Source organism: Rhinolophus ferrumequinum, chromosome 2 (genome assembly GCF_004115265.2).
Source record: "Rhinolophus ferrumequinum isolate MPI-CBG mRhiFer1 chromosome 2, mRhiFer1_v1.p, whole genome shotgun sequence".
NCBI lineage: Eukaryota > Metazoa > Chordata > Mammalia > Chiroptera > Rhinolophidae > Rhinolophus > Rhinolophus ferrumequinum.
This window is the reverse complement of record NC_046285.1, coordinates 102,598,297-102,623,839: the sequence shown is the minus strand read 5'-3', so window position 1 is coordinate 102,623,839 and position 25,543 is coordinate 102,598,297. Positions and strand designations below refer to the sequence as shown.

The window sequence follows — 25,543 nt, the reverse complement described above, 5'->3', positions numbered from 1 at the left end:
AATCCACACCTCTCGGTGCTGGACGATCATGGTGGACGCAGAGCACAGGAAGTAAGGTCGCCACCCAGGAAAAGCTAACCCAGGACCTCTCAGTTCCCAAAATAAAATGAAAACCCAAACAGTGTAAAGCTCAAAATGGTGCTGTAGTAAATGAAATAAACAGGAGGAGGCATTTGCAGCGATGGCTGAAACCGCCCAATGAATGTTCCAGATTTCTGAACGAGGGGGAAATTACAAGAATGTGTTTCCTTAGTTATAATTCCTTATAAATGAGGAAGCTGAGTGGCATCAGCGTAAATGACATAGCCCTCTGAAGGCACTTGGCACCCCACACTGCTAACGCTGAGCATGGCAGTACGTGGGCAGGCGCCTACCTGGGGACTATGCGTCTCGCAGTCCATGGCCTGGACGGCAGCTGTGAAGTGCCCACCGCTGTGCCGGTGCTGGTGCGTTGGGTCCGACCTGGCTCGCCCACTGTTGCTCGTGCCCGATGACCCACCTTAAGTATCGCAACCGAAAATAACTTGTAAGTTCAAAGTTCATCTCGGTCAAGTTTATATTCTAAAACTGTAACATTAAAACTGAAAGTACGTCACACACACAAAAAAGTACATGAACAGAAAGTCACCTGATTCCCTAAATTCTTTCCACTGAACTAAAATACGATCATGTTTGGTTTTGCCAGGAGAAAACGCCAAGCATGTGGACAAAAATTTCCATTTCGAAAACAATTAAAAATGTGGGTTAATAAAGAGTTTTGTTTCCAGCTACCACGCAGAACTGATTACATGCATAATGAATACTGAGGCTTGGGGGAAGGTGAGTTTTTCACTTCACCACAAAGACGAGATTAGGTAAAATACTTCCTCCCCACCCGATTAACCAATTCTAAGAAACACTTTCAAACAAGCCCCACCCGTCAGGAAAACAGCAGACATTCGCAGCCTCGCGAGTGGCACAAGCACCGACCTGAGCTGGATGACGTGCTGGAGGTGGTGCCCGAGGACTGGGATTGCTCCATCGCGGGGCTCGTGGACACACTGTTACTTGTGTTGGTACCTTCGTCAGCTGTTTTCTTGAAAAAACTGTGCTGCAGGGCATAGTAAGGTTGAATTCGAGTTTTGGGGTCATAATCAAGCATCCTTAAAATGAGGTCTTTGAACTTCAAGTAGTCGGCTACCGTATGACCCGATTCCCCAGCACGACGCCCACCAGGCCCGCCTGTTTCTACTCCAAGAATATTATGAAGTTTACGGGTTCCTGGTGGTTTATACTCCTATGGAGAAAAAAGAGAAAAAGGCCTCTATGAATATGACGGGATATGTAAAAGTCTCCATGACTTCAACTATGCTGAAATAGATGACATGGTGAGGCATTTATTAAAAAGAACGCTTTACAGTTAGATCCTCTAATGATTTCCACACATCACTATTCTGAATGCACTGTCCTTAGGAATTCAAAAATAATCTTGAGACCAAAAATGACTACAAAGATCATGTAGCCCTGGGGTCAGCAAACTATGACTTGGCCCAGGGTCTGTTTCTGTACAGCCGCAACTAAGAATAGCTTTTACATTTTTACAGGTTGCAAAGACAAACAAAATCAAATAAGAATATTCACGAGAAGCCCATAAAGCTTAAACTTTCGCTCTCTGTTCCAATGCACCTGAGAAGTTGGCTACACTTCCTATAGTGACAGAGGCTCAGCAAAGCTGTGATGATCCCTCGAAGTATGCTCCATGTAAAGAATCATGGTCTCAACCTACCTGCTCACGTTTAAAAAAATTAAAAGCAAATTTTATTTATGCCTACCTTCAGAAAATATGTTTCATAACAAATTACTTTAACATGTGTTGAGATTTTCTGAAAACTCGTTTTTTAAATAAGATAAGCCTGAAAATCTCTATGAATACTGAATTTATTCAGAATAGCATCACTGGATTTTTGCTTCTAGTTACAATGTAAAAATTTGCGAAAGACTACTACTGCTCTCACTCTAAAAGCAAGGACAAGCCTGGCACATAAGCCATAAAAATCATTGCTTTAAACAAAATAAAAACCTATCCGAGAGCTGAGGACTAAAGAAACCAGAATTAAGTTAAATTCTAGAAAATGAGAAGCCTTTCCTCCTTATGGTAGGAGAAAGAGCAAATGCCATGGATCTGGGTAAGGAGAATCCAGCGGCACTCTGAATCAACTGCTCCCGGCCACATATGAATAGGCTGGAGCATGGGGAGAGCCCAGACAGGACACCCCCCAGGACACTGCAAGTCTGGGGACAGGGCGGCAGGATGCAGTCTCCTGAGCCACAACAAGGTAGGAATGGGCTGCTGGCTGGGCAATAAGGCATAATCCTTCCCGTCTCCACAAACACTGCTTAAAACCTATGAAGACAGTGGAGAATAGAATCTATGTCAAACAAACAAGCTAAACTACAAACAAGGTTGAGTCAGTTCCCCAACTAGTAGTTGACAGAGAAAGAACCATGCCTAAGATTTTCATCCATCTCAACTGTTCTTAAACACAGAAAGTCTGGCATGCATTTAAAAATTGCAGACACAACCCACCCAAAAAAGGATCCACAATGAAGTTAAAAAAAAAAAAAGGAAGAAAATGACCCACATAAATAAATGACCCAGATGTGAAATTGGCAGACAGTCATTTAAAAATAAGTATGATAAACACGTTAAAGAATTTAGTTCAAAGGTGGACAACATGTGTGAATATGTGGGGAATTTCGGAGGAGAAAAAGAAAACTATTTTTTAAAAAGGATAAATGGAAATGCTAGAACAAAGAATTCCAGTATCAGAAATGAAGAATCCATTTAACGGTTTTAACAGATGACTGGATTTGGCAGAAGAAAAAACAACTCAGTGAACTCAAGGACAGAGCAAAGGGGCGCCCGGCCGGCGGCTCAGTGGGTTAGAGCGCAGCGCTCTTAACAACAGGGTTGCCGACTCAATCCGCACCTGGGCCACTGTGAGCTGCGCCCTCCACAGCTGGATTGAAGCGGCTACTTGACTTGGAGCTGATGGGTCCTGGAAAAAGCCACTTATAATAAGTAAGAGTTTGAAAAATAAAAGACAGAGCAAAAAAATGATCTAAACCAAGACACAAAAAGGAAAGAGAATGAATAACCCAGAGAGCCCTAAGGTAATATTAAGCACTGTAATATACGTGTATTTGGGGAATTAGAAGGAGGAGAAAGACTGAAGCAGAACAAATCTTTTGGGGGGGGGGGGAAAGTCTGAGGATTTTAAAAGTTAATGAAAGAGATCAACCCACAGATCCAAGAAACTTAGCAAACTCCAAGGAAAATAAACACACACAAAAATTAGGCCTAGAAACATAACAGTTAAACTACTGAAAAATCGAAAGACAAAAATCAGCCAAAGGGAAGGAGAAACAAGATATGCAGGGTACAATCCTTAGAAAAACCACAGGCTTCTCTTCAGAAACAATGTAATACCGAAAGCAATGTCATTAACATCCTTAAACAATATCATAATTATCTTTTTTTACTTTTGCTAAAATGTCAACGCAGAATTCTATGCCCACGGAAATTTCCATGTCCATGGAAAGTATCTTCCCCCCAAATGATGGTGAATAAAGGTATCTTCAGATAAATAACTGCTGAGAGAGTCCATCAGCAGAAGTTAGTCACTATAAAATAAAAAGTTGAAGTTCTTCAGGCTGAAGAAACATGACAACAGGTGGCAGCCAGGAATTGCAGAAAGGAATGAAGAACTATATGGGTAAATAGGAAAAGATCTTTTAATTAGCGTTATTTTTACGTGTTTTAAAATATCTTTAAAAGTCATTTTTATATAAGCAGTTGATGACGTAAGTAGAATATATGACAATTTCACAAGAGATGGAAGACATTAGGTAAAAGCACATGGTTATCATGTGTACCAAGTGCTATAATATTATGTGAGGATCAACCGACAAGTTAAAGATGCATATAAGAGAAATACTAAAAATTACTCACAAAGGAATAAAAAGTCAATAGAGGAGATGAAATAAAATACCTGAAAGTACTCAACTACCTCAAAAGAAGGCAGGAAAGAAGGAAGGGGGAACAAAGAACAGGACAAACAGATCACAACACATTCTAAAACCCAAACCTCTGAATAACTTTAATGGGCTAAAAACACTCATCCTGAAAGAAAGAGACTATGACGCTAGGTTAAAAAACATGACAAGTGTATATTGTATACAAAAGTCATACTTCATATAAAAGTATGAACACGTTTAAAGTAAAAGAGTAGAAAAAAGTATATACTATGAAAAATTTAAGAATAAGAAAGCTGGTATAACTATAGTAATATCAGACAAAGTAAACTTAAAGACAAAACTATTGTTGGAGATAAACAGGGACATTTCGGGAGGAACGTGGTAAATGAGGGTAAATGGGTCAAATATACGGAAGGAAAACTGACTCTGGGTGGTGAACACACAATGTGATATATAGATGATAGATTACAGAATTGTACACTTGAAACTTTTCTAATTTTACTAAACACTGTCACTCCAATGAATTTTAATTTAAAAAAAAGGACATTTCATGATGAATGAATTTATCATGAGGTAATAATACTAAATGGGTCTACACCTATTAAGAGAGCTTCAAAAAAACGTAAAGCAACTAAAGGGAGATTAAGACAAATCCAAAATTATAACTGAAGATTAACACACCTGTTAGTGATACAAGTATACATAGAAACACACAGTTAGGGGTGTAAAAGATCTGAAGAAAAATATCAAACAACCTGATATTATTGACATTTGTAGACCACTACACCAAACGAATATAAAACACAATTCTTTTCAAATGCACATGGAACATTCACCAAGGTCATAAAACAAGTCTCAATGAATTTTGAAAGAATGAAATCATATTTTCTGAACACAATGCTACTGAATTAGAAATCAGTAACATTAAGATATCTAGAAAATCCTTGAATATTTTGAAATTATGTAACACTAACAATGGGTCAATAAAGAAATCACAGGGAAATCAGAAATATTTCAAAATGAATGATAGTTAAAACAATATATCAAAAGTTATAGGATGCAGCTAAAGCAATGCTTAGAGGGAAATTTATACCATTCAATGTTATAAGAGAAGGAAATTTTAAGTAAATGATCTAAGCTTCCACCTTCAGAAGCTAGCAAAAGAAATTGAATCTAAAGTTAGAAGGTTGGTTGTTTGAAAAGATTAATAAGTTTGATAAAACCCGAGCAAGAGTAATAGGTAAAAAAGGAGAAAACACAAATGACCGATACCAGGAATAAAAGAGAGACTGTCACTACAGATCCTCCAGAAATTAAAAAACCAATGAAATATTATGGTTACAAACCCATATGCTAACAAACCCAACAACTGAGATGTGAAAGACAAGTGTCTTAAAATACATAGCTTACCAAAATTCATTTAAAAAACAAAAAGACCTCTCAAAACACTAAACATAGAAAACTACCTGTTCAACCTGATAGAGGGCCACAAAAAATATGCAACTAACATCATATTTAATGTTGAATAACTACGTGCCTTTCCCATAAGACTGGGAACATGCAAAGATGTCTGCTATCACCATTACTATTCAATATATGGAGGTCCTAGTTAGTTAATAAGAAAAAGAAAGGCATACAGATTTAAAAAATAAAACTGTTTATTCATAGAGAACATGACAGCTTAAGTAGAAAACCCTACAGAATCTGAAACAAAAAAAGTAGAACGAATAGGTGCATTTAGCAAGGTCTGAGGATAACTATATATTAGCAATGAAAAATTAGAAAACAGCATTTTGAAAATGACAAAATAGCATCAAAAAAAAAAAACATTAAAAGCTTAGGAATACATTGAACAAAATGTGAATGAAACTTCTGCACTAAACACTACAAACGCTGCTGAGAGAAATTAAAGAGCTAAATACAAGGAAAGGTAAACCATGTCCCGAGATTGGAAGCCTCAATACTGTTAAGATGACCATTCTCCTGAATGGACTCTCACTGTAATCCAAATCAAAAATTCCAGCAGGGTTTTTTGGTACAAATTTATCAGCTGATTCTAAAGTTAGGTATGTTGTGAATGCATAAAATATATAGATACTAGTGTATCTTATCACTTACTATTATAAAAGAAATACAAATCTATTACAAAAAGGTCAAATTTATCGTAACTTACACACACAGACCGCACACACGACACCATTCGCAGTTGAGAGAAATGTAAACAAACATAAAGGTGCAGTATTAAATCTTAACTGGAGTGTGTACTGTAGCCCGGTACTCATCTCGTGGCCTTCTCCTGTTGCTACTGCGGTGAGCTCAAGTATAGCAAGTGTCCTCTCCAGGAAACTGCGTATTGCAGTAAAAAGTGATCTCTCGCAGTTCTCACAGATTTTTCATTGTGTTTAGTACAATACCGCACACCCTGAGTAACACGCCATGGCACCCATATGAAGTGTCACTAGTGATGCTGAAACGCTCCCAAGAAGCAGAGGAAAGTCATGACATTACAAGAAAAAAGCTGAAGTGCCTGGCATGGAGCACAGGTTGAGGTCTGCAGCTGCAGTTGCCTACCATTCCAAGATAAATAAATACATCACATGGACCGTCGTAAAAATAAGAAAAGGAAATTTGTGCAACTGTCGCTGCAGCTATGTCAACAGGTGCCAAAACCTTGCACTTTTTGCATATTAAAAATGCAATTTTTATATGGGGGCAGGACAGCTACAAGAAAGGACTACCTATACTCTAACGTGATTCGAGAAAAAGCGAAGTCACGTGGCAACTTAAAGCAAAAGGAAGGTGAAGGGTCTAAAGCTGGAAAAGTTAATGCCAGCAAAGGATGGTCTGATCATTTTAGAAAGAAGTTTGGCTTAAAAAAAAGTCAAGATAACAGGAGAAGCAGCTTCTACCGACCCAGAGGCTGCAGACAGTTCCCAGGAGCCAGTAAGAGAATCCCTGGGGAGAAATGGTATCTGCCTGAAGAGGTTTCTAATGCAGACGAAAGTGCCCTATTCTGGGGGGGGAATGTCACAAAGGACATTTTGTAGTAAGAAAGAGAAGGGAGTACCAGGATTTAGGAGGAAGGGACAGGCCAACTCGAGTGTTCTGTGCAAATGCAGTCGGGTTTATGGTCAGGACCGCCCTGATGTAGAAGCTGCTCAACCCCCGAGCCTTCAGGGAAAAGATAACACCAACTGCCAGTCTTCTGGTTGTATAAGAGAACCCTGATAGAGAGAACACCGTGAAAGTCTGGAAGGATTACAGCACCAAGATGCCACTGTTGTTACAGAAAAAGCTGTAAAAGCCATCAAGCCCGGAACAATAAATTCCCGCTATAGAAAACCATGCCCAGGTGCTGTGCATGGCTTGACAGGATTTACGACAGAGCCAATCAAAAACAATCATGAGATTGTGGATACCGCAACAAAGCTGGGGCGGGGGGTAGGAGGTGCGGGGTAAAGCATTTCAAGATACGGATCTTGGAGAAATTCCAGAGCTAAAAGACATACTAGAGGAATGAAATGAAGACAATGTGATGGAGATGAGCGCTTCCAAACAAGGGCCACGTGATGAGGAAGATGTAGAAGAAGTGGTGTCAGAAAATAAACTGACATTAGACACTCTGGCAGAAGTGTTGATTATTCAGGGCGGCTTTTGCCGTCTTTTATGACATGGCCACTTCTATGAGATGGGCACTGAAACTAAAACAAATGGTGAAGGAGTGGTACCACATAGAAACTCTTTGGAGACAAATGCAAAGCACAAAGGCAGGCAGAAATGTCGATGGATTTCTGTCAGGTTACCCACGTATGCCTGCCGCTCCTGCCTTCCCTTCCATGCCCTCTACCTGTCCCGCCTCTGCCCCCAGACGGTGAGACCAAGCCCTCTTCCTCCTCTTCCTCCCCATCAGCCCACTCAATATGAAGACCTTTATGATGACTGGCTTCCACTTAATGAACAGTAAATCATCATCATGCCGTACAGTTAATAAACGTATCTGTTGTGTATGAGTGAGTGTCTTCACATGAAAATCTAGTAACTATAGCAAGAACTCTGAGACATTTTTGTGTCATCAGCGTCGTCACCAAGCAGTCATCGTGTAGAACATCACACGAGACTTGTGTGGAAGTGGACAGCCTATCCTCACACAGGCAAAAGGTGAGTGCTATTTCATATAAAATAATGTATTCGTTTTCTTACTGGTTTGTAACTTGCTTTCAAGGAATTATATTACCATACGGTACGCCTCCCTCTCTCGTAATTGGAGAACCTGCATATCAGCTTATCATCACAGGTAAGTGGGTTTTTTAAAATGTAACAATGTTTCCAATACTGTATTATAAATACGACTATAATGCTGTATGCCATAAAAATTGTATGATTTATTCATCAGTGTATAGGCTAGGCTACTGTGAAGCAATCATATAGTTCCTTCCTCATTATCAATAAAAATGAATTTGTCACATTATCTTTTCATTTTTGATGGCTAGTATTAGTAACATGCATAAAATCTAGTGTTTTGTAGCATATAAAACAGTATTGGTGTAAGTACTGACAGACGATTCACCTTATAAACAGACGATGTAAACTTATGAAATCGATAAATATAGTATAGTGTAAATATATTTTTTCTTCCTTATGATTTTCTGAATAACATTTTCTTTACTCTAGCTAACTATATTATGATACAGTATATAATGCATATGACATATAAAATATGTCTTAATTGACCTATATGTAAGGCTTCCGGTTAACAGGAAGCGATTGAAGTTTTGGGGAGTCAAAAGTTATATGCGGATTTTCGATGGCACAGGGGTCAGCACCCCTACCCCTGCACCTGAATTCATGACTTACCACAAAGCTATAGAAACCAGCACTGTGGTAATGCTTTAAGGACAGATAGAGCAGAATCAAACAGAACAGAATCCAAATATGAACCCGCACAGAAAAGATAATTTTGTTTTGGACAATAGTACAAAGTCACATCAATAGAGAAAGGCGACTGTTTTCAACAAATCATGCTGCTACTAGATAGGCACGTGGGGAATATGAACTTCAGCTCCTACACCTCATTCCATATTCAAACATTAATTCAAGATCCACAGAATTCTAACATAAAAGAATCAGAAAAACTTTTAGAAGAAAACATGGGAGAATTGCTCCAAACTTGAAAAAGGCAAACATTTCTTAAAACACAAAAATACTATTCTTTAAAAAAAAAGGTTGACAAATTTGATTTCATTAATATTAAAATTTTCTGCTCATCAAAAGATACAACTAAGAAATAGGCAAACCACAGTCTGGGGAAATAATATTGACACATATGTGACAAAGAACTTATAGAACTCCCACAACTCAATAATTAAACAACCCAATAAGAAAGGGGCAAAAGACTGGAAAGACTGCCATAAAAGAAGAGGTATGAATGGCCAGGAAGCACTGAAAAGGTGGTCGGTATCACCAGCCCTGGGGGAAATGCAAATGAAAACCGCCACATATCCATTAGAATGGCTAAAATCAAAAAGACCAACCATATCCAATAGAGGATGTCATATAACTGGAACCCTCACATACTGTGGACATGTAAAATGATACAACTTTGGAGAACTATTTGGTACTTTCTTATAATAGTAAACACACATGTACCGTATAACCTGGCAATAATTCTACTTTAGGTAGTGACCACAGAGAAATGAAAACATGTATGTACAGAAGATTTACACAAGAATGTTCCCAGTAGCCTTATTCATAATAGTCCCAAACTGGAAACAACCCAAACATCCACTGATAGGTAAATATAGATAAGTTATAGTACTTTCATTCAGTGGAATACTATGAAGCAATGGTAATTCCTGAGACACTCAACGATATGAATGAATCTCGAAAACCAAAATGTTTGTTAAGTGAAAGAAACAAATACTAGAGAATTCCATTTATATGAATTTTGCCTATGAATAGGCAAAACTAACCTATGATGCTAGAAAGCAGGGATGAGATGACAAACAAGGGTCGTGAGAGAACTTTGGTGGCAGTGGAAATGTATCTTATTTTAGGTAGTAGATACACTGGAAAATAAAGATTAAAACTCAAACTAAACACTTTAAATGCACATCTTATTATATGTGAATTATTCTTTAACAACAGAGCACCATTTGTAGTCTTAATTCTTCATCCCACTTCTCCACCAAAGGAAAAATATATAGTAGGTATGAATTTCATTACCAGGAAGCAAAAATGGGCTCTTGAAACATAAAATTACAAATTAAAAGTAAAAATAAAATCACTAAGAAAGTAAACCGCACAGATACCCAATGAGAGTACATGCACATCTATTTATAATTATGGTTAAAATCTCTAGTGCTTTCTTTATAATGTAATCACTTGGCTGTGGATTTGTGGGGTTTAGTTTGCAAATTTTATTTGTTTAAAGAGAAACCGTTATTTTATACTTTAAAATACTAAGTTCCTTAAGTCAGTTGCTAATTGTGGCTAAGGGAAATCTCATAATATCTATAGTTAATTAATATGAATTAAATGTAGATTAATACACTTCTAATTTTAAGATGGGAAAAGATTTATCTACTCTTTTCTCAAATGCCTCCCCAGAAATAATTAAAAATAATAGTAATGTTTATAGCTTGAATTGGAAGAAATGACAGGTTATAGTACATTAACTGTGGTTTTATAAAGCAGAGATTTGGGGAATGGGATGGGATGAACATTTTATTTAAAAAAAGAAAAAAAAATAGCGTAAGAAAAGAAAAACAACTTCAAAATGGAGAAAGAAGTAGCAGCCTGTACTGCAGAGACACAAAACATAAAAGAAGTGTCATATGCTCCATGCTAATTCAAATCACCTGGCAGGAGCTACCTTGACTGCTGGTGAAGCTAAGGATTCCCAGGCTGTGTTTTGGTTCAGTGGGGAAAGGGGCCATGATTGACAGGTATGTGACAAAAGCAAAAGGACTTAGGATGTCTGCCTGGTGCTTTCCTTCCTTAGGGGGAGTAGGCAACATTTAGCTGCCGGACATGGCACTGCCTGGAACTTCAGAGAATAAGGCAGAATGCAATTCGCCACAAATCAGTTCTGAAAAATACAATTACATATATAGTATATTTTTAAATATTCTAAAGAAAATCACTTGGTATTAAAAGTTAAGACTCGATAGCTACATGAAGATGAATTAAAGCATACAATAATCTTCAGTTCACAGGAAATGACACGTGCTGGCCCCACTGCTAAAATGCAAGGGCAAGATAAAAACTGGGGCAAAACTAAAATCTCTTCAACATTTTGTAGTTAAAAATGCAAAACTACAATCACATGGTGTCCTTTATATATATGTCACACACAATCACATATTTAGGCATTAGATTCATTGTATACTAAAACAAACTAGTATAAAATACACGATTATTTTCAGATCTACAAAACAAAAAGGTAAATCAAGATGCAAATTTCTCTATGAAACTGACATAGTTCAGGTATCCAAAAACCAGTTCTCAGATAAAAGAAAATCACTAAAACAATCCTAATGTTTTAAAAACCTCACTTTTAAAAATTTTAGAGGTGTGAAATTCCTGCTAACCATATCATCAAGCTAAAAATATAAAATCGATCAAAGGATCATCTTGTCAGTTCATATTCTTGTCACATTACTGCTTAAGTCAAAAATCTTTTTCTTCCATCTGAACTAAAAAAAAGGCCATTTATTGAAATTATGACTTCTGTTCACAGCTGCAGTATTGTTAACTGTGAATTCACTATACATGCAAGTTGTGAGAAACAAAGGTCAAACTGACTGATCCCACTGTTGAAACAAGACTTGCTGATTTGATCAGCTGTCTCAAAAGGCAGACATACCGTTTTCATAATGTAGCCTTACAGAGAACCCTGACCATTAAGCAAACACAGGTCCATACAGATAGTTCCATATCTAGCTTTTGAAGAAAATATATACACACCTAAGTTATTACTGAAACTGTTTAACACTGATTTCAAGTAAATACAAAATGAGCTATAAAAAGACAGCTCTAGTGAAAGAAATAACAAAGGTTCAAAAAAAGTGTTCCCCTATTTTACCCGTTTTCCATCTTTGGTCTTCTTTAAGTTCCAAGTGCCATCTGGCAACTTCTCAAAGAACTTTCTTGCTTTTGGTGCTTGGTCAAGAATATGAGCAGGTGGAATACCCAGAACTTCCACTATTTTATTCATCTGATCTACCTGTATTAAGAATAAAAACAAAAAAATATGTAATTTCTACTGTAGTGTATCTTCTGCTCACCATTCATTCATTCACTCATTCATTCATTCACTATAAATAAGTGAGCTGAGCACTGCCTGTGTGCCAGGCACTGAGTACATGGTAATGAACAAAAGAGATCAAGTCCCTGCCCTCTTTAGAGTCCAACATCTCAGAGGGGAGGGCAGACGATTAAATAAATAAACACATAAATCTGTGGTGTGTCAGGTAGCCATGGATACAAAGGAGAAAAAGGAAGGATTGGAGAGAGTTTTAAAAGTTTAAGTTGTTGGAGAGTTTTAGTTAAATAACCATAAAAAAAAAAATACCGGAGGATTAATAAAGTGTAGCTCTAATAAACTCCTTTTTAAAGTACAGATTAATTTACTCAAATAGAGAGTGTGTACTATATGCTGGAAACCACGCTCAGTAGAATATAGCAGTAAACAAAACAGATAAAAATCTCACCAAGAAGGTTATGTGATGGGGAACAGATCCCCAATGACAAATACATAAACATACTATGACAAATGACAACTGAGAACTATGGAGAAAATTATAGGGGATGGGGAGTGAGAAGGGACACTGCAACTGAAAACAAAGGGTCGGGAAAGGTTCCACTAAGACGGTGACCTGAGAGCAAACACTGAAAGACAATGAGGGAAGGAGCCAAGGGCTATCTGGGGAAAGAGCGTTTCAGGCACCGGAAAAAGAAATGCCAAGGCCTTGGTAGTGGCCTATGACTACTGTTTCCAAGGAACCAAACAGAAGGCTGTGTGCTAGGTCAGAGAGTGAGGGAGACGAGGGGCCGAGGACAGAAGTCCATGGAAGGAAGGGGTTTTCCAGCCAATCAAACAGCTCTGGTTCCTACAAGGTAGGAGATGGAAGCCACTCAAGTTTCAGATTATCCTAATATTGTTTAAGCCCATGGAAAGATATTAATTTACAGTAATCGTATTTATATTAAAACACACACAACACACACACACACACACACACACACACACACACACATATTGCAGTTACAGCCGAACAGTAGCTCTGGGTTATTAGCAGTTCTATAACCCAGTATAAGTCATTAAGTTTTGTCGGTCTTTCTTTTTTCATTTATAAATGAATGGACTGATCACAATCTGCAATGGTTAACTTTTCTTTAAAAATAAAAAAACCCACAGGCAAACAGTTTTAAAACCAATGAAAGCCCAACTGCTCTGACTGCAAGGGGATCTGGCCCCTCCTTTGCCCGCCCAAGCACTGCCCTCTGACCATCAAAAATCTTCTAAGAACACAGACAGAAAACCTGTGGACTAGAAGAATGGCACATAGTCTGTGGCTCTAAAATTCTACAATCTAATTTACTCTAAATTATTCAGACTGAATTCCATCAACCCTATTGGTCATCACTTCTTTAATTCCAAATTATACTCTCAAAATTTATAGTGACGTTTACACTGTTTTCAGGGTGGCCCTCATTCCTTCGTTATCAACTTTTTCTATTATATTTAACATCTGTAAACTTTATACAAAAATACTTAACATTTTCTAATCTACTTTATTGTTCTTCATTAGCAGATTAGAAGATCTAACTTTCTCTTAACATTATATAATTGAAAAAATGGATAATATACATTCAAAACTAACCTAACATTTGAGTGATTAAGTTGGTAAATAGACAGCTTTTCCTTAAAACAACTTTCAGATTACACTGTTCAAGATTAAAGACAAAAAAAATTATGAAAATAGAAACAATTTTTAAAGCAACTCATCATATACCTCATTGGCTCCACTGAACAGAGGTTCTCCAGTGTGCATTTCAACCAAAATACACCCAAGGGACCACATGTCGATAGCAAGGTCATAAGGCATTCCCAGTAGCACCTCTGGAGACCGGTAAAAGCGACTCTGAATATACTGGTATATCTGAAATATATTTCACAATAGTATTAATTCCAAAATAAGTTTACTTTACTTGTGGTCAACGCTAGGTGAATATCCAATCTAATATTAACAGAAACAAATAATTGGCTAACTCCTAAATTAGGGTTCCATTTACTGATTTCAACATTAGACTATGAATATTAAAGAACTAAACATGTCCCCCCCTTTACCCTCTTCTACTATCCCCCCCACCCCAACACCCTCTGGTAATCACTAAACTATTGTCTGTGTCTATGAGTTTTTGTTTCTTCCTTTGTTGCTTTCAGTTTTATATCCCACATATGAATGAAGTCATATGGTTCTCGACTTTTTCTGTCTGACTTATTTTGCTCAGCATAATAATCTCAAGATCCATGCAGGTTGTCACAAATGGCACCATTGCATCTTTTCTTATGGCACAATATTTCACTGTGTATATATACCACATCTTTATCTAATCATCTATCGAAGGACACTTTGGGTTGTATATTTGAAACCTATGTAATTTTACTAACCATTGTCACCCCGATAAATTTTAATTAAAAAAAAGAACTAAACATGTCAAGCGAGTGGTTAATCTGACTGAAATGCAAAATATATAAAATGCAAGTGTTTTCATTTAGTTCAATCCTAACTGGTAAATCATGATATATCTTAAAACAATTATGCCTTATTAGGAGAAAATATTATTGAGAATAATGTATTTCCCTATTCATTATTTTTTCTTGATATGGCTGGCACTTAGTTTGACAATAATTCAAGAGCTAAACTGTATTTAAGTTAACCTTCTTTAGGTTAACTTAGGTTACAATGTATTTCACCCTTAAGAATCAAACTCTGTACAATGTAATTGAAAACGCAGACATCTGCACTGTATTAGTATCACAGATAAATCCTCGAAACATTGCCATATAAAGATTCAACTGGGAGTCTTTTCTGGCTAATCACGTCTCTGCCCTGTCCCCCTCCTACCTCAATCTAAGCTTTCTTAGAAAAAGAAACTCTTGAAATGGATTGTTGTCAATGAAGTACTCTGAAAATGTCTTGAGACCAGTTCATCTTCACTTAGTCCAAGTTTATATCTACTAAAGCAAGTATCAGTAAAGCAAAGAAAGTTTTATTTAAAAAGACAGAGAAACAAAATCCTCTTAACTACCTAACTCCATACTCAAACAGGCAGCCAGCAGCGTGGTCTTTTTCTGCTTTCTCACAAAAGCCGCTGCGGCTTCTACCTACAACTCCAGCCAAGTCTCCAAGAATAATAATCTCATGTCTCCAGGAGCAGGTCAACCCAACCTTAAGGCCTTCTCAGAGTGAAGAAAGTCTAATTCAAAGGGACCAGGAAGAAGTATTACCTTTCCAAGTTTTTGCAAGCCAATAGCCTCACTGAGCCTCAAAGACTCCCTGCTCCTGAGATGGTCTTATTTCCCACCTGAGGTAAGTCAGTCACCCCCACATCCAGTCTGATTACCGCAGAGACTGGGTCACCCACCAGGTTGTGCACCAGAATCCCGAGGGTCTCTGACCGACACACTTGCCCTGCCACTTTCTGATGCTGAGCCAGGAGGGCCAGGATAGGGTCACTGCATGTGTATTTTGGAAATGACTTCCCACACGATTCTGATACACTCATGTGGTTAAAAACTCACTGAGCTAAAGCGATAGCTATTTCAGTTTGGCTAGAGAGAGACAGTAATGTTTGATATTAGGACAGAGCATACGATTTGGTTTAAACAGGGAACATTTTTCCCAAGCCTAAAATCTACCCAAATAACTTCCAAGATGGGTATGTATTTTCCAGTCATAATATATACTGTATCCCACATGAACAACTATGAACATGTCTTCATTTTCAGAGGCATCTGAAACAGCAAGCTTTGCTTACTATGCCTTCAATTTAAAAAATTATTTCAATAATCTATATAGCATTGCTGCCATAAGATTATCTGCAGAAAATAACAGAGTCAGACAATCCTGTTGGCTGGCTATAAACCTTCAAGATTAAATTCACCTGCTGTATTTAAAACCCAGTAAAAAGCTGGACAGTACAGGAAATCTCACTAATTTGAAAACACAAGAAATGGAAAACTACTATCAAATAGTAGTATCTAAATGTCAGTTGTGTCCCCTCCTTTTTTTTCAAAGAAATGCAGTTTCAATGTTTTGAAGTGAATAGAACAGTTTCAAATGAGTAAAATATTATCAAACGGTGATCCTAATTCTTTTTAAGTAGAGAATAACCTATAATTTCTATTTTAAATAAAACACGCTCTTCAGAGTAATGCTAGAAATAATGCTAGAAAAAAAAGTAGCAAAACTTTCCTATCCTAGAATCAGCTAAACTTAAATCTCTTTTCTGCTACAGACATGTCTGTTTTTAGCAGTCTGAAGAAAACCAGTTTGGACAAGCGTCAAAATTTATATAGTGAAAATAAAACTTAAAATTATTTTTCAAAAGCAGTATGTCTATCAACTGTGTAATTTCTATATTACCATGTGTGATGCAAAATTACGTGCGTTTTTTTTACCCATCAGTTTTTGAGGGAAAACATTTATCTTGATCTATATTTTACAGTAATGATTTAATGTTCTAGTACTAGAATTTCCCCCAATTTATACTAAAACCTCTATTTGGGAAAGATAGATACAAACCACCTAATATTTAATTTGCTCATCTACTATTCTTAGTCTTTGAACAAACATATAATTTTTAAAAATCCCCTTTGAAAAACCAATACCTTCCAATTCAAAGTATTACTATTTGCATTTTAAAAGGTATTTCCACAAAATAGGTATCAACACAAGGTGATTCAAGTGCTACATTTTACAGATAATCACCTTGTAATTATTTCCAAATCGTACACACTTTAATAACATTTCAAGGATCTACCTATTTTACCTAATTGTATTTAATTCACAAGTCCTAAAACGTACTTACCCTCTGCCCCAATTGACAAGAACTGCCAAAGTCAACGATCTTGATTGCACTGCGTTTGGGGTTACACAGAAGGATATTCTCAGGTTTTAGGTCACAGTGAATGATACTAAGTTCTGGAGTCGCAAGAAAAAGCAGTGCAGTGCACATCTGCTGTGCAAATTTTCGTGTTAGGTTCAAAGAGACACCTCGAAAATTGGTGTTCCGCAACAAGTCATAGAGGTTGTAGGACAGCATTTCAAAAACTAAACAGAGATGGTTTCGAAACATAAAGTGGCGTTTCAAATGCACTGAAAGAGAAAAAAGTTTCGTTTTAAATTACACATAAACCAATAAAATGAGAATAACGTATGCATAAACTCTCAATCTGTAACGTTACAATGTCAAAATGCAGAGTGAAAATCAAGTTAAAATTGGAGACCAGCAATCTGCAGTAACAGCACATTCTTTAATCAGTTAAGAATATCTAAATTGTTCATATGCTGAATTGAACAGGTGCAGTGTCTGCCAATAAGCAATATAATGTAAGAAATACCACCAAAGTGCCTTGTTTTTTAAAAACATTAAGTCAGGTCTGAAAACATGAGTAGCAAACTGACAACCAGTCCTGAAAATACTTGGGTCACTTTATCCTCACTTGTAAGAGAAAATGCTTTCTACTTTCCGAGAGCCCTACCTCAACCTCGTAACTGCATCTGTCTACGCCCCACCCACCGGGATCTCCAGTTGGTGACAATGCTGTCCTTGGCAACTCTCTCTGGGAAGGCTTTGACAGATACACAATCTGCTTTGCTGAGCCTCAGATTTCACTAGTAATTTCCTGTAACAACTGTCAAAGGCAAACATAGAGTTTTTTTTTTCTTTTAGGCAAATATAGCAATGTTTGAAAATCATGCTTTGGAAGGTATGAGAGTTCATAATCACAGTATTTGATTATGTTCATCACACTGGTACATGGGACATCTTGTGTAAGACTGAAGGTTTGGGAAAACTTCAAAATAAAGCTCAATCACAAGAAGAAATTATAAGAAGCCTTATGAATGGGGAAAGAGAATACATTACTTGCTATCACTGTTGACCTTCTAAAGAAGCTTAATATTCGCTCGCTAAATTGCTTCAAAGATTGTGCTTTAGTTAACACTGACTTCACTTCAGATGAGGTCATTCAATAAAATGCTGCCCCCTTCACTATAAAATTTTTACATACACCAAACAAAGCACCTGTAACTCAACTGGAATGACATGAAACAACCATTTGTGGAGGTTACCTTCATTTTTGTCTTTTAGTATCATTAACAACAGAGGTTTCTTTACAGAGCTATCTGGAATAATTACGACAGGAATAACAATGACAGAATTCAACGTCTGGTCCCTGAGGAGGGGGCTACACTGAGCTGTCCTGGTAGCAGTCCCAACTGCCTCCCTGGAAACAGTGTACCCCAATATTGCTTTTAGATCATTCCTGATACACATGACCTAAAATTAGCTTAAGTAACACAAGACAAACTCTACATGGCTCCATGGGAGTGTGTAGCACAACTCAACACTCTGCAAATTATCAAAAGAGTCCTTAAAGGTTTCTAAGAATGTAACCTTATCTTCTTAATCACTGAAGTTCCTAGGTTTAAAACTAAAAACAGCTCCATGTGACAATAAGACACCCCACAGAGATGGTCCATGCAAGAGTTTTAATACTGTCAAGCAGTAGCCACAAATGGAATGCAAAAGGGAACTGATGTCAAAAAAATTCCAACGCAATTATGAAAACCCCTCTAAGCAGCTCTGTAATTAGAATGTTCTTCCAATGGAAGGAACATCACTGCACTGGGTTCTACTCAACCTTCCTACACAGTGCTCATCTGCTGCGTATCTATAACGTGCGAAGCACTAACAACACTGCCAAAGAACTCTCAAACACAGTATATTTGTTTAGTCTTTTGAACTGAACTTTGGGGAGCATGGAGGGTTGGCAAGACTTTGTTCTAGGTCTAAACTGAATTTTCTTTTAACCAGACCATGGCAGGTACTAAATAATTCAGGTAAGAAATGATGCTACATGGTCAAGTAGTAGAGTTTTTAAGAGGTCAAAAGACATAAGACTATAAAACATCAGAATAAACTAGACTGATCAATTACTTCAAAACATAAATTATTTACATCATTAAAGAGCAACACGACTTTCAGACACCTTAAATTTAAGGTATCAACTCTACTGGCATGGCTGTGTCTAATGCTAACTTGTTCTTCTGTTGTTTTCCTATATCGAACCTCAGTTGCTTAAAACATTGCACATCAGAACTTAAAAAAAAAGATCTGTAATATACAATCAATGATTAGTTTACTAAAAACAAAATAGCAGCCATTATTATACTGAACTGAGTAACATTTATTGAATACTTACTATAAGCCTGACACGTTTTCTTTCAAAAAGGCAGAATTAAAATATTAGAGCAACGCACCGCCATATTCTCTAATACTTAAGCAAACACTCAAAATACAACAAACAAGAGTGAGAAGAAAGAAAGCGGGAGGCATGTGCAGTGAGCACTTTATAAGTCAAGCATCCTTAGAAGGTCCTTCCTATGTTTGCAAGCCCGTTGAATGGAAATAGGCTCAGTTTATACTAAGTTATAATCACAGAAAATAGCAAATGACCAGTAAGCATAAAGAGGAAGTTTTAAATACAAATGTTATTACTATGGATTATACCAAAGAAGAAAATAAGGAAGAAAAAGTAATAGTATAAGCTCATTTTATTGTACAAGAGGGGATGAAGGGTGTTTCATAAATGAAATCTAACCTGTGTATCTTAACCATACACCTCTAAACATCCGTTTTTTGTTTCCACCACTATTGGGGGACTAGAGAACTATAATGCCCTTTCTTATTTTCTTAAAAAGGAGTTTGCTAAATAACATGTAACCTCATGTTTATCAGGCAAAGCAGGCATTTCTGAACATAAGTTGCTATGTATACATGGCCTACAGGAACTTCTCTAATTAATTGGTTCTAAAGTCTCTATCTTATATTTATACTTGGCAGCAATTTGTTTCTTGGTGGCACATAAAACAATGGTGTCTCACCATCACTGGCATCTTAGATTTGATTAATAGTATTAAAGAAGGTATAATTAGAAGATGTTTTGCCCATATACCAACTGGCCCCAGACTTCACTATTTTCCTAATTCTTCTGTATCCTCTTTTTGTTTTCAAAGGAAACAATGAAACAAACAAAGGCTCTGGGGTTGGGCAGAAGTAGGTTCAGATCCTATCTCCAGAGCTCTGAGACCTTGTATACATACTCTTGGTACAAACCGTTTGTGATACAAAGATTCTACCACCTACCTTACAGGACTGCTATGACCATCATAGATGATGGAAGAAAAGCACAAATAATATGGTAGGAGTTCAATAAATGGTGGCTGTCAAACTGACATTCTGGGGAGGAGCCTGAGATCTTGGCTCAGACATTCCAAAAATGGTTCTATCACCATTAACAACAAATTAGCTTACTGCTAATTTCTGAGCTGTATGAGAAACTGTTACCAGAAAGAGGACATCAATATGCATGATGAAAGCAAACAAATGGCACTTTTAAGTTGCTCCCCCCAACCCAACCCCCCAAAAAGAGAAACTATTCTCGTTTGCTTCTAAATTGTACACCACCTGGAACACACTTTCCCAAATACTTAGAATATTACTGCCAGATTGGTAACGTATATAAATCTATGCCCTCCAACAGAAATAAACAGTTATATTTTTAATCAATCACTTTAAGATAAAATAGACATATTTTTTACAAAAATAACCATTAACTCAAATTTCTGGTCTGAGTTAGGGCCCACTGCTTTGTTTGCCTGTTTGTTTACCTATGTAGTATTTCATTTCAGTGTCATGTTTGTTCATGAGCTCAAGAAGTCGCACTTCTATCTGGGCTTGATTCAGAAAAGCCTTCTTGTTCTTTATGATTTTAATGGCAACCCACTCTTGCTCCACACGATCATATGCCTTTACAACCTAAAGGAGGAGGAGAAGAAGGAATAATTCTGTTTCATCAATGGCAACAACTTCACAGCAGTTTACAATTCACCTTAACTGTACACTGCCCTAACTCTCATTTTCTGACCTTCCTAATTAGAAGAGATCCAGCCGTTTCCATTCAATTATCATCCATTTACTATTTTACAATCTTTTGCATCTTTATAGTATTTCTAAATATCCCCAAACAGAGGACTTACTAAACAAAATTGGATTAACTATTTTCCTCCTTCAAAACTAAGTTATAAATCTTAACAAGTACTTCGATTTTTCACCTTTCTTACTAAATAACATTATAAGACAATCTTCTAACTATTCTTTTAATGGAAGGAAAACCTGGTTTAAATCCCAAGTATTAGTGTAAAACATTTAAAAAGTTTTAAGTCCTGAAAAATGTAGATAACTTTCTAATTTTAGATTTTCATAGATAAAAACATTGATATGTAACAGAAGGATTAGTTTACACTAAAAAAAAAAAAATCAAATAGAAATGATCAGACAAGTTCCATGACATATATTAAATGCCATAATTAGGGGATAGTTTTAAAATGAGAATCAATGCTATAAGGACAGTGGAGTGTTCGTGACCAAATCACGACACACACCTCTCATTTTAATTTACTCATTTTAAATGAGTTTCATACTATTAACAAAGAGATTTACATAACAATTAAGAAATCAATATACAGATAAAACTATCTCTACCAATCAGAAATAACCATTATAATTGATTAAGTTATAGTTATATTATATGTAATCTGAATAGGTAATAGTTTTAGATACATTATTTCGCGCATTCAGAAAGTCTGGATTCCAATGTGCAGCTTGAGTACCACTGGATTACAAGAAGAGAATGGAATGCATGTTCCAAGATTTACACCAGTCAAGGTTAAATATATTGTCAATGATAGATTATAAACACCTCGGCTAATATCAAACTTGGAATGAAAAATGCAGTACCTCTGCTTTTGCCCAATTCTAAAAAATACTGTATGTTGTCTTTTAAATCAGAGGCTTCCCAAGTAAACGTCTGACCCAGTGGTTCTGACATCCTTTTGTTTTTCACTGACTACACTGACTGCATCAAGAGTTGCAATTCACTGCCCAAATCCCAATGGTCTCGAGGACAAAGGCCATTAACAGGGGCCCAATTATTTACTGACTCAGCAAACAGTTAACCTGCTAAATGCTAAAGCAATGGTTTTCCACCCTGAATGACTCATTTAATAGCCAGTTTTTCACAAATACCAATGCCCAGAAACCAGTCACAGAGATTCTGACTTAACTGGCGTGGAGCCTAAGTATCAGTCCTTTCTTTTTTTCCCAAAGCTCCCCGGGAAATTTCAATGTGCGAACAGGACTGATAACCACTGGCTAAAGTGGAGGAGCCCCCTGCGGAACAAGGTCCGGCCAAGTCAATATGGAAGGCATTATCTGGTGAGCGGTAGATCCGCAGTGTGAGCACACCTCAGCGCAGGAGGGAGGCATCAACGTGACCTGGTGAAATGGAGTTGGATGTCAAAGAGGCCTGTGTTTTCCCAGGTTTACTACACTCACTGGCTCTTAGAAACGAAGAGTGTAAGAAAATCAAAGTGAAGGGGAGGAGGAAAACATCACTCTGAGCTCAAAGACTGCATATTTAGGGAAAACTAAGTTTAGAGAGTAGGCTATCTGGCTATAATTTTCACGGTGCACATCACAAAAGTAAAAACATCCTGTTGAAAGTAACTGCCGAAACTGGTGAAATTTTCAAGGTGAACCCTACATTAAGGGTGTTCACACCTTACTTATGAATAAGAGGGGGCCTCAGAAATACCTTTTCTCAAGAGGCTCTGATAGAGAAACAGAAGCTGCTTCTGATAAAAAAGTAAAACTTTCATAAAGAGGGACTCCCAAAACACTGAGAAATCAACCCCAGACTCAGAAGAAAAAAAGGTTACACATCAAGGAAAAAGTCCCTGAAATCATCAAAATTCCCTGAAATCATGGAAAGGGACACACATATTATACATGTGACACCAGGGCCTGGCAGAGTCACACCAGAGATCCAGACCTCTTTTAACAGCCATGTTCATATTTCCTTACAAATTTAGTAACTTAGATTTCTCTGGGTCTAGGCCTGTGGTTGCTAATGGCCTAAGTATCCTTCCTTTTTGTCCTAAGCATGATTAACCTGACACATGATGAATTTGTTCCACACAGGTTAAAAAGAGGCATATTTTGCTTTCTCTCAAGGTAGGAACAAATAAGTAAGAGCAAGCTGGTTCCATAGTTTAAAAAAAACAAACAAAAAATTTTTTCAAAAAAAAAAGATAGTTCTGGACATGTCATTTTGAGACCCATTCTAGTCTCATCATTAAAAAGTCAAAAGAAATAACTGGTTTGCAGGTTAATGACTGTCTCACTGCACAAAGGTTGCAAAATAAAGGAGACTGGGTTTAACAGTAAATCACGCCTCAAACAAAACAGAGCTCTGTGACTCAATGAGATAGAATTTACAAGTGCAAAGAGCTGGGGGATCCAAGCTAGAGCGAAGGCTTTTTCAAAGTGCAAGGAGGAGTATTTGCTAGCTCTTGGTCTGGGCACAACGGATGAAAAAGACTCATGTACTTAGGGTTTTGCACTTTGTATTGAGGGTGGGCGGTCAGGCGAGGAAGGGAGAGTTGTGGGAGAAGGAAGAGACCCGGAAGGAAGAGAAAGAAAACAGGTCCTTCCTCTTATTCCTGGTAGAAGCTGCTCGAAGAGCCTTTCCAGCAGAATGACCCTGGTCACATTATCAGCTGCAGATGCTGTGAGGACTTCAGGAGGAAATCCTGAAGGCCCTCTGCATGCCCACGGAGAGGGCTGAGACAGTTAGATGAAAAGTTGAGAGGAAGTCCCAGGGTACAGCCCCTGGCTTTCCAAGCCTCCAAAAAATGAGAGGGCACTTGCTGTGCCAGCTGAAAAGAGTCATTCTTTTTTCTTCGAAGAGGAATCTCAAACAGGAGGTAATTATCTCTAGAATTCATAATGAAGAATCATCCATAGACTGTACAAAGCCCATATGAAAGGGGCAATACTATCTCTATCAGTGATTAAATCAACCACTTAGTCATTACTATTAAGGTAAGGACCTGGTAGCTATAGAAAGTAAATAAAGGGGAAAAAAGTTCCACTGGGGTGTTTATAGCTGACGGCCTTTCTATTTTTAGAGAACGGTAATAATCCAAATACATAACTATCGTGCAGATCTATTTACAAATATTGAAAAGTATAGAAATGAGGAAAGGGTGTAAAAACATGATTCACTAACAAATTATTTCTAATTTATGAAATTCAGAATTTTGCATTAAATTACCTGTCCAAAGGAACCTTTGCCTATCAAGGAATCAATTTCGTAACGATCCATCCACTTCTCTCCGTTTTTTACAATATAATCATAGTTATCATCATCATAACCATCATTGTAAACCTTCCGTTCCTTCTTATGACTAGAATCGTCTCCCTGACCCTGTTGGTGCCTTCGCTTCTTTTTTGCATAGTAAACCTGAAATGGGAATATATAGTGTTAACTGCATAATTTAAAACATTATTGGGGATTAGGGGAGCATATATCAAGAGACAAATCTGCTATCAGTAGGAAATTGATGAATTTTTATTCTATATAACAAATACCAAAAAGTGAAATAATTTTCTACAGTTGCTATTTGAATTCTAAAATAACACTAATATATAACCAATGAAAAATGTCTACAGTGACCTTCATTTGAAAATTATACTGTTTATACATTTTATAAATAGACATTAAGTAACTGGCCCAAAAGAATCCCATTCCAGAAGAGAAACAGGACTCGATTCACATTTATTTTTTAAACTAAGGTATAATTTTTATAGTGAGGTGCCACAGATCTTAAGAGTGTCATATGAGGGATTTTGAAACACATGTATGTGCTGAAGTAATCAACAAATGCCAAACAAAATAAAGAACACTTTCATCCTCCTCATGTTCAAGTTCCCTCATGCCCCCTTCCAGTCAATCCCACTTTTATATTTGATCATAAGGTAAAAGATTTTATAAATGAAAGTTTAAATGTATATATAAACTGATGTTTTACTAATCTAAAAGGCCCTCTGAGACATGCCCAATTTTTAAGCCTATAATAATTTAACAATGAAAAACGACTCCTTCCCTTTCCCTCCCCCCTAACACTGAAAACCTTGTTGTTGATCACAGATTGGTTTATTTCCCTTATATGTTTTTCTTACAAAATAGTTTTTAAAACCAATAAAAAATAATAGGTGAACTAGGCAACAGTCTAAGTAATTGGTAAGTAACTGAGGAAATCATAAATTGGTTTCACAGAATACCATCAGAAAAAATTCTAGCTTCAACAAAGTTACTGTTAACAGCTTA

At 37.0% G+C, this 25,543-nt stretch overlaps 1 protein-coding gene across 7 annotated transcripts in view; it reads right to left on the bottom strand.

The window, feature by feature from the left end:
• DYRK1A (dual specificity tyrosine phosphorylation regulated kinase 1A) overlaps positions 1-25,543 on the bottom strand; it is a 141,345-nt gene that overhangs the window by 11,761 nt on the left and 104,041 nt on the right. For all 7 annotated transcript variants that reach the window (XM_033128927.1, XM_033128936.1, XM_033128967.1 and 4 more), the window contains 7 exons: positions 24,488-24,676; positions 20,982-21,129; positions 17,116-17,402; positions 14,034-14,180; positions 12,101-12,241; positions 970-1,276; positions 375-499 (listed from right to left, as the gene is read on the bottom strand). In XM_033128927.1, coding sequence (XP_032984818.1) covers positions 375-499; positions 970-1,276; positions 12,101-12,241; positions 14,034-14,180; positions 17,116-17,402; positions 20,982-21,129; positions 24,488-24,676 — 1,344 coding nt within the window. The remainder of the gene's footprint in view (positions 1-374; positions 500-969; positions 1,277-12,100; positions 12,242-14,033; positions 14,181-17,115; positions 17,403-20,981; positions 21,130-24,487; positions 24,677-25,543) is intronic.